The sequence below is a fragment of the Eleginops maclovinus genome, chromosome 13, assembly GCF_036324505.1.
Source record: "Eleginops maclovinus isolate JMC-PN-2008 ecotype Puerto Natales chromosome 13, JC_Emac_rtc_rv5, whole genome shotgun sequence".
NCBI lineage: Eukaryota > Metazoa > Chordata > Actinopteri > Perciformes > Eleginopidae > Eleginops > Eleginops maclovinus.
Window position 1 is genome coordinate 9,447,343 of NC_086361.1, and position 11,377 is coordinate 9,458,719.

Below are 11,377 nucleotides of genomic sequence, written 5' to 3' on the forward strand. Positions count from 1 at the left end.
AGTGCCATCCGTGCACTTTCCCCACTTCGCAGATCAGCTTTTAATAAACCTAACATAAGCGGAGAAGTAGTTGTGACTCGTGTAAGGACAAATACCCTGCCCTATCGTCGGTGGCTTTACGCACAGCGGCAGAGATGGCGAAGAGTTCCTCCAGAAAGTCTCTCAAAAGTTTGTTCTCCAGGAGTGAAGCCAACCTGCCAGAGTCAGTGGAGAAGGACAATAATGAGGGAGAGAAGAAGAGGTACAAGTTCTTAAAGTTCAAAACAAAACCGAAGAGTGTCCCTGCCCCCGTGAAGCCGGCTAATGAGAGCCAGCATCTGCACAGGTATGCTTGTAGAATCATCGTGAATTTTCATTGCCTGGTTTTCATACCTGTGCATGTGTCATATGTTCTAATAGCAGTTAGCATAAAGTTCTCCTGTGGGCTAAAACGTCTGAATAAACTTGTTTCAGACATTCCAATGTTTTGCTTAAAATTGACCCACACTAAGTTGTAGTCTTCATTAACCTCCAATAATGCAAAAACTGTGTGTATCATGAAGTGTTTGTCTTTAGTTGATACATTCCCTGTTAAGCCTTCCACACACTTGTGTTGAATGAGACATTAGTGCCATGGTTAATTCAGATCTCATTAAAGAGTAGGCGGTCCTACAGTCAGTGCTGAAATGTATCAGGCAATAGAGTATTTAATGAGGTTAATTATAGCTTAAAAGGGTTTTCCTGCACCATGCCAAATCCATTTCCTTTGAATTACCATGATTTTGTAGAAGATCGAGTTAAAAATTATGAAGATAGTCCCCAAGCACACTTTTGTCTGGACAGGATTGTTGAACTGTGAAATCCATCAAATTGCAGTCCATTCTGTCAGATGTTGTGCAATTGTGCAAAAGATCAAATGCGATGTGGAGAAATTAAACCTCCTTTAGTTCTCTGAAAGCTTGCAGAATTCGTCAGGGGACATACTGTAAAATAGCTCATGGTCTGACCTAGAAAAACCAAAAGTATAAAAAGCCCTATTGGGCATGAATTTGGTAAACTTACATCATTCTAACTATTAAGTTGGAACTGTTGAGCCTGTTATTGAGATCTCCAACAGAATATCAATTAGCAAGTATTTTGATAATGTGTTCCATTAATTTTTAAGTTAAAAACCTCTGGCTCTAACGTCTCAGTTGTGTATACGAATTGAATCTTTTGGAAAAGTTATTGTAAACAAAATAGCAAAACACACACTTGTGTTAAAGAGGCGGTCTGATTCTGTTATCTACTTACAAAGAAAGGTGAAAAAGATGCAAGTCAGGATCCTTCAATTTTACCTGAAGTACTTGTAGTCATTACATTAATCATTGATGCTGGAGGTTGATTGATAGTAGAATATTTTCTTTTTTTACAGCTGAGCAATAAAGTAATGATTGTAAAAAGAGATAGAAACAACATCTGCTCAATCGCAAACAAGGTAGACAAACATGATGCTCAACGTATGATTCTCAAACAAGGATCAGGGTTTCTGAATTACTACCAATGCATATGTGATCAGCCAATATTGACATATAGTTGGGTCCAACAGTCTAAACCAGCAAGCTGCTTGAGTTAATCTATGTTACTATCAGTGGACACAATATTGATACCTTTACACTTTCAAAACCACAAATGAGCTATTTTCTTTTATTCCTGGTCATCTGTAACACTTTAAAACATGAGACCAGAGGTAATAGAGTTACTCAGACCTTGTAGTTGAGTAAAAGTAAAAGTACCAGAGTGTAGGAATACAAGTTAAAGTCTTGCTTAAAAATGTAACTCAAGTAAAAGTAAAAACGAATTGTTATCAAAATATACTTAAAGTGCCACAAGTAAAAGTGCTCATTCTGCAGATTGGTCCATTTCAGAATAATATATAAATGATACATATTGATTATAATTATAATATTGATCCCTTAAAGTGTTACTAAACCTGGTAAAGGTGTAGTTAGATTTATTGACTTTGTATACTGCAGGGTAGCTTGTGAGTTTACTCGAGGTTAAACTAAAGTCTGATTTAAGTGTTGTTTATATTTCACATCATTAATCCAAATCTGTAATGTAGCTAAAGGTATTAAATACATTTTGTGGATTAAAAGTACACAATTTACAAAGTAGCATAAAATTGAAATACTGAAGTAAAGTACAAGTATCTCCAATTGTACATAAGTACACACAAGACAATAGAATGTAAAGCAATGTCTCTGTGAGATAATACATTTTCACCTCTTGTAGTTGGGTTCACAAAGGAACTGAGGTGAGAGACGCAGGCACCTTGAAAACTCAGTTCACCAGTTCAAGTCCCCAAAAGACCAAGTGCTAACGTGGTGTCCCTGAGCAAGGCACCGTTCCCTACACTGCTCCCCGGGCGCCGTACACATGGCAGCCCACTGCTTCTAACACTACGATGGGTCAAATGCAGAATATAAAAGTTCCCCTCTGTGGGACGATTAAGGGTTCCTTCTATTCTATTTTTCTAACTGCAGTTTTAAAAGTCAGTTTTGAAGCCTGTCGAATTTACAGTAGCATCCTTAAATGTCCTCGAAAGATACAGAATGTAGCGCTCCGTTTGAATCTCGCAAAATAAATTAGCAGGGGGTGTGAAGATACACACAGGTGAGGCCGTGGTTGAGCCACAAGTCATGAGACAGGACAATGTAATCATGTTGTCCATGTGCTGGTAGATCAGACTTAGTGACAGCTTGTGTTTGAACAAGGGGGGGAAAATGATGGCCTGACACTGCGAGAACCGCCTTAGCACACAAGAGCTGCATACAAGGGTTACGCAAGGGTAAAGTTTAACAGCCAACACAATCAGTAAAAATGCAAAAGTAACCAACAACAAGTTCCATGTTAATATGAATTTTGAGGACAAATGTATATATAAAGCCTCTCACTTGCAGATTCTTAATAACGTTACTTCTTGAAATTAGCTTTATTTTTCTCTTCAAGTGATTTGCATTGTATTAGTGCATTCCTTAATTGTTGACATTGTAGATGTATGTCCTAGAGCAGTGTTAATTCCAGACAAAGGCTGAATCTGTTTTTGTTGTTATTTAAGGATTTAGTTTTAATCCATATCCAGGGTTTAATCCCACCAAGACTTGAGGATTTCATGGTCTAAGAAATATATCTGTATTGTGTTTGTTTTGTCATTTCCTACAGTTCAAGGGGAAGTCAAAGTCATCATAAATATTTTTTCAACTTAACATTCCCTTTATGAAATGACAGAAAACACTCAAATTGCATTTGCAAACAAGTCAAACACAACCAAAGTTGTATTATCTGTTAAGGTTAGGCGGATTTCAGAACGGAATTATGAATACACAAGCCCTCCAGAGAAACCAGCCACTCCACATGCCTACTGCATTGTGGTGAAACTACTATTTTAGCACAACACAAATAAACACACACACCATCATGTGCCAAGGGATACTTTGGCAACATTTTAGTCTCAGTTGAAGCTTAGATGTCTCACTGCAGCGAGGATAATACAGCAGACCTTATTCCGAACAATAGAGGTCATTATGAGTCATCCATCCTGGAACCTGTTTTTTTTAGTATGAACTGTGATGGTTATATAGAGCGAGTTTGTTGAACACCTCATGATCATCCTCACATAATTCTACTGAAAATAAATGTATTAGTGCTTTCTAATTGACAAACTATAATCACCACCTGCCAATGTTATTCTGTCTGTATTTTTGACCTTCTTTGAAATAGACCATAGAATTAACTGAGGAAGCTGCAGAAAAACAATACGAAAAACAGATGAGTGGTTTAAATCAACTTGAGTTTGAAAATAGGTGTGGACCTAGTGAGTGCAACAGAAGGGGTGTAGGAACCCCGCCCCCCCCCCCCCCCCCCCACTTTACCCTCCTGGCCCAATTTGGCGCTGGGCTAGTGTAATCCCATCACAAGATGGTCTCTAGTAACATTTTGACATTTCTCTACTGTCATTGTGGACCATACTGTATATGCGCCCAGGACATTTCTGCTTGTCATATGTTTTGTCTTGATTTCAACCTCAGGTTGCATTTATCTTTTTTCTTCCTTGGCCATTATTGAAAGGCCAGTTTAAAGAGGAGTAGTGGAATAAATAGAGCAGGATTCAGTTAAATAAAAGATGGCCTTGTCAAAAACAATGTTGGGCTGTATGATTATGCTGTCGAGATTATTTTGTATCTGTTCCATTGAATCTGTTGTTATTGGTTAAATAGGAAAAATTGACTTCAAATGACATCACTCCCCAAATGATTGCTAGTCAGTCCTCAGAAAGTGATGGCTGTGTGCTATGAACAATGAAAATAATACATTAATTTCAGGGCGATTTGGTGGTGTGATGATATAGCTCATGTGGGCCCTCTGAAGATGACAGCAAAATGTTGACGCTGAAGAATCTTCAATTAACGTTGTTTTCAAGGCCTAATCAAAGTGCCATTGTGTGGTGAAGCAGACATGACATACTTTTCCAAATTGACTGTAACTACAACACATAGTAGGGCTATGACGACCTACAAAGCTACCTGTCATCTCCTTCAGGTCCTGGGTACGCATGTCTTACCTGCTGAAATGTGCCAACATGCAGAGTCATGCCCATATATTTTTAGCCTCTGGAGAGGAAAGAAAAGGTAAACTTGGCTTTCCAAAAGTAATTTTTGCTTCTAACAGGACTTGTGTTTTTTTCCGAGAGTTATTTGACGATACCCATTTTGTCTTCTCCGAAAATGGGAAACTGAAGCTAACAGGTGGGTAAGCTTAGCTTAGCACAAAGACTGGAAACAGTGGAAACATTTGTCATGGTCGAAATAACAACTTTGCACCAGGGTTAGTTACCTTTGGACCGAGCCAGACTAGCTGTTTCCAGTAAGATGCTAAGATAACTAGCTGCTTGTCCAGATACATATTTAAAATTGAATATGCTTGTTTGTCGAATTTGGAAGACAAATGTGTGTATCTGCATCTGCTCGTGACATCGCCCAATTGAAAACACAATAATAATCACTCTGAATTATCGCCAGTTGATGCCTTTTTTCAGTCTGTGTGCATACAGAAAACATATGGCTTGGCTGTAGCAAGTGTGCCAGTTTGAAGATACAAATGCAAATGTTTGAGGTTCACTGCTGAAAGCCTCACCTTAGTTCCCTCTCTTTCTATCAGTCTGGTTTTTATGCAAACAAGCATATCCACACAATACTGGACTGGCACAGAACGAAAGTTATTCTCTCAGCTACATCCTGTTGAACTTCGTCCAAATCAGGATTCTTTTTTGTTGTTGGCATTGTAAGTTAACATAGTTCCTTTGAGTTGACATGTAAACACACATCGCCTTGGATCAAGGATATGACAAATATTCGTATCTCTGGATATCTTTTCTGACCCCTAAACGGCTTATTTACCTCACACTTTGCTGTTGCCAAATACCTGCCTGATTGGTGGCCTGCATGTTGTGAAAGAAACAAATACACACACATTTGTAGCTGTTTAAACACATGTGAGTGTGTTTCTCTCTCTGTCTTGTTGCATGAATTTGTGTCCATGCGAGCCTGTCCAAGCATATAAGAGTGTAAGCATTTGACTGTTGAAGCTGCTTTAGGGTAAAAAGGTAAAGGTAAAAATACAAGAGGTTTAATGTCAAAGTGGGCTATAAATTGTCTTCCTGTTGCATCCAGTTGTACAAAGGAGAACTTCCTTTTTAAAGCGACCTTTGTATGATTTGTTTGTTGTGATGACAGCTCATGATTATTGATGGAGCCTCGCTTTTTACTTTGAAGCCCCTGCCACCTCATTGATGTCCCCAAGAGTCAGTAAACATTTTTTATGAATAACAAGAAACATGTTGTTTCAGAATAGAGTATGGAAAATATCCCAATTGTATAACTAAATAATTCATTTTATCCTAATGACATTTGGTTTCTATAACAGTCATACTTACCAAGCAAGGCTGAAACATAAACTCACTCCCTGCTCAGCCAGTTTCTATTCATCACTCCCAAAGCAATGATTCATTGCTTTATTTTTGTAAGCAGCATATTTGTCTGTCTTTTTCAAACCACTGCTTATGCTGCTCAGACAGGATGACATATATATAGTCCTCACTATACTACCTCAACACAGTCATTTAACATAAAAGGTCTGCCAATGTTCATATAATAAAAAATAACCAGAAAATGTCAGATGTTGGACGAAACGGCACTTACATTATTGACATGTTCTGTTTGCTATTTGAACAATTATAAAATGCCATTTTAGCTGTAATAATTTCATGTGGGTTTCAGTTATAGAACTTACTAATTTCACATTTTAACTGTGTATCCCTCAGTGCTGCTGAGCCCAGTCACACTGTTGAGGATGGAGAGGCGATGGCTGACATCACCTCAGACAACAAGAGATCTTCTCTCTACGGCACCGCACCCAGGTCAAAGGTCAGTCCACAATATTCATTGTGTACATTGTTCACACGTAGTTTGTTGAAAATCACCATCAGCCCACTTTTCTTTTTTTTAAAGTTTGTTTAAAGACAGTGCAAAACAACAGGAAACATTTTTGACAGGATTATGTAAAGGGGTGTGTGCTTTATGTTTTTATAGGTGTGTGTTTGTGTGTTAGTCTAAAAGTTTCCTAACAAGTCAAATGCCCACAAGGCCATACATTTGAAATAGCATCAGCAAGGTTTGTGACTTGACATGAGTAATAAACCTTTTTGTTTAACAAGATTGCGTTTAGGTTTCACAGTCACTCCAAGTATGTTATTTTACAGTAAACATTGAAGTTCACCAATAACAAAAAATGACATTTTTACTATAGTCTCGTTGTTTCTTTATGGGCAGTTTTTTCGGACTAATAATATAAATTTGTGTCAATGTTAGGGATATGCATTTGTTTTGCAGCAACAGGCACTACATTAGTTAAAGCTTTCAAGAAAGTTTGCTTCTATTAATTAATAACGTTGCCTTAGTTCGAAGTGTCTTAGTGCAAAACTAAGCAATGGATTTTTTTGCATTTTAAATTCAAAATACATTGGTTATAGTATTTATTGACTCCTATTAGACACTAAAGGGCTTTCAGCAAAGGCCATGATATAAACACTTCTAAAAAAGAGCTTAAAGAAAAAAAAGCTAAAATAAAGGCACAGCTGCAAGAGAGATCTGCCCTCTGTGACTTTTGGTTTTCACATTCAGCATTAACCATTCTACCATTAAACGTCCTGGGTAAGATCTCTACAGGCTGTGGCAGCGAAAAAGAGAGATACACATTTGTTTTTTATAAAAATAGGTTCATCATCTTGGGTATAGTCATTCACCAATAAAATGCCTTTTAATTACACAGGTCCCCAATTATAATCAACGAAAATATGTCAAGTATTCAGTCGAGCAGCTGCTGACAGACGGAAAACCATTTTAAACTTCAGCTCTGCCCTGCCCTGACTTTACCAAAATGTATGTAGTACCAATTCCCTCATCTTATTATACTTTTGTTGCTACACTTTGGATAATTCCTTTACATTCGGAATCTGAATTGATTTCCTCTGCACTCCAAACCCTTAAAATGTATCTTTAGAACAAAATGTTCAACAGATTTATTGAATGATTCAATTTTAAACTTTGCCTTTTATGATGTTACGTCAAACGTTCACCTCTGTATGTGAATGAAGCAACAACATCTGGGAAACTTGTCCTCTGCTGCCTTAGATGCTAACGGCATAATATTCAGTTAAAACTTGATATGTTAGTCCCTCTGGCTATGTTTAGAATGAAACATGATTTGACAAGTTAAAAAAAAATGTATGTTGAATAAGAGAAATTCCTCTATATGTATTATTTAGGTAAGTAAAAGTAATGATGGTGTATTATTATTATTATTATTATTATTATTATTTGCTTTAACCGATCCTCTCTTCCTTGCATGAATAAATAGGACATTTAGATGCTGGTTTCTTCCCCCAATCATCAGTAAAATGTATACATGCATACTGTATACTTGTTGAAACAAAAATATTCTTGGGAGGGGAATTGATTAAAATGTCCCCCTGTTGGGTAACTTCATGACTCCCCTTATCAACTTTAACGGCATTCGACGGTTTGCTGAATGTCTCTCATGGTCTTGCTTACATAATCCTGATCCCCTTACACTCCAAAGCGCATACTTAGTGGTCACTCTAATGCACCTGGAAAAACAAAGCACAGTCTTTTTTATATTGCTAAATTCATCCATTGTTATTTGATCATTCTTAGACTTAATAACCTTAATCCCAATTGGTTTAAATCTGCAGAAATACATACTGTTAAGTACAATTGCCTGCAGGTGATCTACCTCTAGAACTCTACTCTAGAGGGCACCATGCCCACAAAAAAACAATACCGCACAGTACCTGGAAAAACTAATGCACCTGGAAAAATAAAGCACAGTCTTTATTATATTGCTTTATTCATCCATTGTTATTTGATCACTTTAAGACTTAATAACCTTAATAACCTTAATCCTAATTGGTTTACATTGGCAGAAATACATACTGTAAAGTACAATTGGCTACAGGTGATCTACATGTAGAACTCTACTCTAGAGGGCACCATGCCCACAAAAAAAAGAATACAGCACAGTATGCCTGTGTCAAGTTTAAGATCACTACTGAATAAATAATACTTTATGTGCATAATTTTATTGTTTAATTTCGATATTACTCTAAGGTTTTAAAATATTTAACCTGAGAAGGTCCATTAGGTTGTGAATCTTTTTTTCAATCGAGACTTTGCTAAGAATGGCAAAAGCAGAAACGATAAAACATTTCCGTTTCAATTTCCACATGGGCATTTGGGACAGAAAGTCATGAGACCACAATGCATATTGTCTAACACCTTTCTGTGTGACGAAGACATTGCAGTTGCAATGACAGTGTGAGATTAACCAAAGTAGGAAACTGTGTACTGTTTATTCCGTCCAGCCGAGGGCGCCAGTGCTTAACTAAAAGCAACTGCCTAACAGAAGCGTTGTGGTAACTCTCAATACTGATCTGACTCCTTTGTGTAGCTGAGACCTGCGTTTGAATACCAGCAAAACACATCTATTTGATATCAACATTTCTGAGGCCGCCTTTGATTTACCCTTGTGATAAACTATTTTAAGTCAATGGAAGCTTGCTTTACTTTCTTTCACTGTGAAAGGTCTCCTGCTAATGGCATACTAAATAGTTTGCACTGATTCAGTATGAAGTAGTTTAGCATTTTTTTAAACTTCTTTTATAACTTTGCTTTTTTTTTTTAGCACCTATGACCAATGTTTCCAATCAACACTTGATTTTAAAGTTCTACTTAACTGTATTTGATATTAAGATCAAAAAACTAGTTTTACGGTAGGATTATTACAGTAGATGGCATATTGGATTACTGAATCACAGTGGTAGATATACAAAATCAATCCACCCACTATAGCCTAAGCTAAGATTCCACAGTTTTTTTTTTTTTTTGTGTTTGTCTTCATACTTTCTAAACTAACGCACAGAAGGAAGAATTTGACGGTCACACCCAGGTAAAAACCTGGCTGATGGCAGGTTCCATTCTCCTTTGTCATTGCGTGTCAACAAAAATGTTCATGCACTAGAAGTGTATTATTTAAAAATATCTGATAAGGAACACATGCAAAATACTTGGTGCGCTCGCAAAAAAAGAGCTTGAACTTTTTTCCTGCTAGATTGACATTTATCTCAATCAGCAACGGTTTGGAACAGTTCGGTGATAGACTGACTGCAGATATCATTTGCCTTAGACATATTAATATGCTGATTCAGGCCATGCAACAGTATATTAGGGTTATTTAAAAGGTCATTAAGTTGCATTTATTTAGTTTAACCTTAACCAAGCCAATCCAATTATCTGTATTGGAGCCATGAGCTACCAGTGCCAAGTCCATTGTGTTCATCTAGTTTTTTTTTCATAGGGTGGAGCTCTTTTACCTGCTTGGAATGAAGTTTTAATTATACTGAACTAGGTTTATTAGCAATAAAAATATGTCAACTATTCGGTCAAGTTTCATTCAGTCCCATTGCCATAGATTTATAAAATCAAGCACTTGCACGCCATGCAGTTTGCCTTCACAACCATTAACGAAAGAATGGGTCGTTCTAAACGAGGCGCATAGTGCATAAAAGTCGCCGAAGCTCTACTGACTCAATAACTGCAGTGTTCCAAACCAGCTCTGGCATTAACATCAGCACCACAACTGTGCGCCGGGAGATTCATGGCATGAGATTCCATGGCGGAGGAGCTGCATGCAAGCCTTACATCACCAAGCACGATGCCAAGCGTCGGATGGAGTGGTGTAAAGCACGCCGCCAATGGACTCTGGCGTAGTGAAAAAAAAAAGTGTTCTGTGGAGTGACCACTCACGCTTCTCTATCTGGCAGTCTGATGGAGGAGTCTGGGTTTGGCGAATGCCAGGAGAACGCTACCTGCCTGACTGCAATGTGCCAACTGTAAAGTTTGGTGGAGCAGGGATAATGCTATGGAGTTGTTTTTCTGGGGTTGGCCTAGACCCACTTAGTTCCAGTGAAGGGGATCCTTAATGCGTAATTTACCAAGTCATTTTGAACAATTCTATGCTTCCAACTTTGTGGAAATAGTTTGGGGAAGGCCCTTTTCTGTTCCAGCTTGACTGTGCCCCAGTGCACAAAGCAAGGTCCACAAAGACCTGGTTGGATGAATTTGGTGTGGAAGAACTTGACTGGCCCGCACAGAGCCCTGACCTCAACCCCACTGAACACCTTTGGGTTGAACTAGAACGGAGATTGCGAGCCAGGCTCTCTCGGCCAACATCAGTGTCTGACCTCACAAATGATCTGCTGGATGAATGGGCATAAATTCCCACAGACACACTCCAAAATCTTGTAGAAAGCCTTCCCAGAAGAGTGGAAACTGTTATAGCTGCAAAGGTTGGAGCAACTTCATATTAACGCCTAAGAATTTAGAATGGGATGTCATAAAAGCTGCTGTTACTACTTCTTGTTATTTGCTTTCTTCAGTATTGGTTAATGCAGGATGCTTTTAGAGACACGTCATGTTGATTGTCTTGAGATTAAACACATTTTGAATTTCTTTCTCCATCTCTCCCTTTTTTACTCTACTTCGCTTCATTTTTCCTTTATCCTCTCAGAGCAAAGAGTTGAGCTACTCAGATCTGGACCTGCGAAAGCCAAAAAGGTTTGCTACCTTCTCCTTTGGTTTTAAAAAGAGAAAGAAGAATGAAGAGGGAATCTCTAAGAGCGTATTTGGCCTTCGTAGACCTGAGATTGAAGAGCAAGAGGAGGTAAACCCGTTCCCTGATTGTTTTAACCTAAACGTGTGACATATACATTTTCAAATGTAGT

The 11,377-nt window shown here is 38.0% G+C and overlaps 1 protein-coding gene across 1 annotated transcript in view; it reads left to right on the top strand.

The window, feature by feature from the left end:
• The window catches only part of LOC134875129 (uncharacterized), a 22,698-nt gene continuing 11,321 nt past the window's right edge, over positions 1–11,377 (top strand). The window contains exons 1-3 of the mRNA XM_063899562.1: positions 1–325; positions 6,341–6,443; positions 11,164–11,316. Of these exons, the coding sequence (XP_063755632.1) occupies positions 135–325; positions 6,341–6,443; positions 11,164–11,316 (447 nt within the window). The 5' untranslated portion in view covers positions 1–134. The remainder of the gene's footprint in view (positions 326–6,340; positions 6,444–11,163; positions 11,317–11,377) is intronic.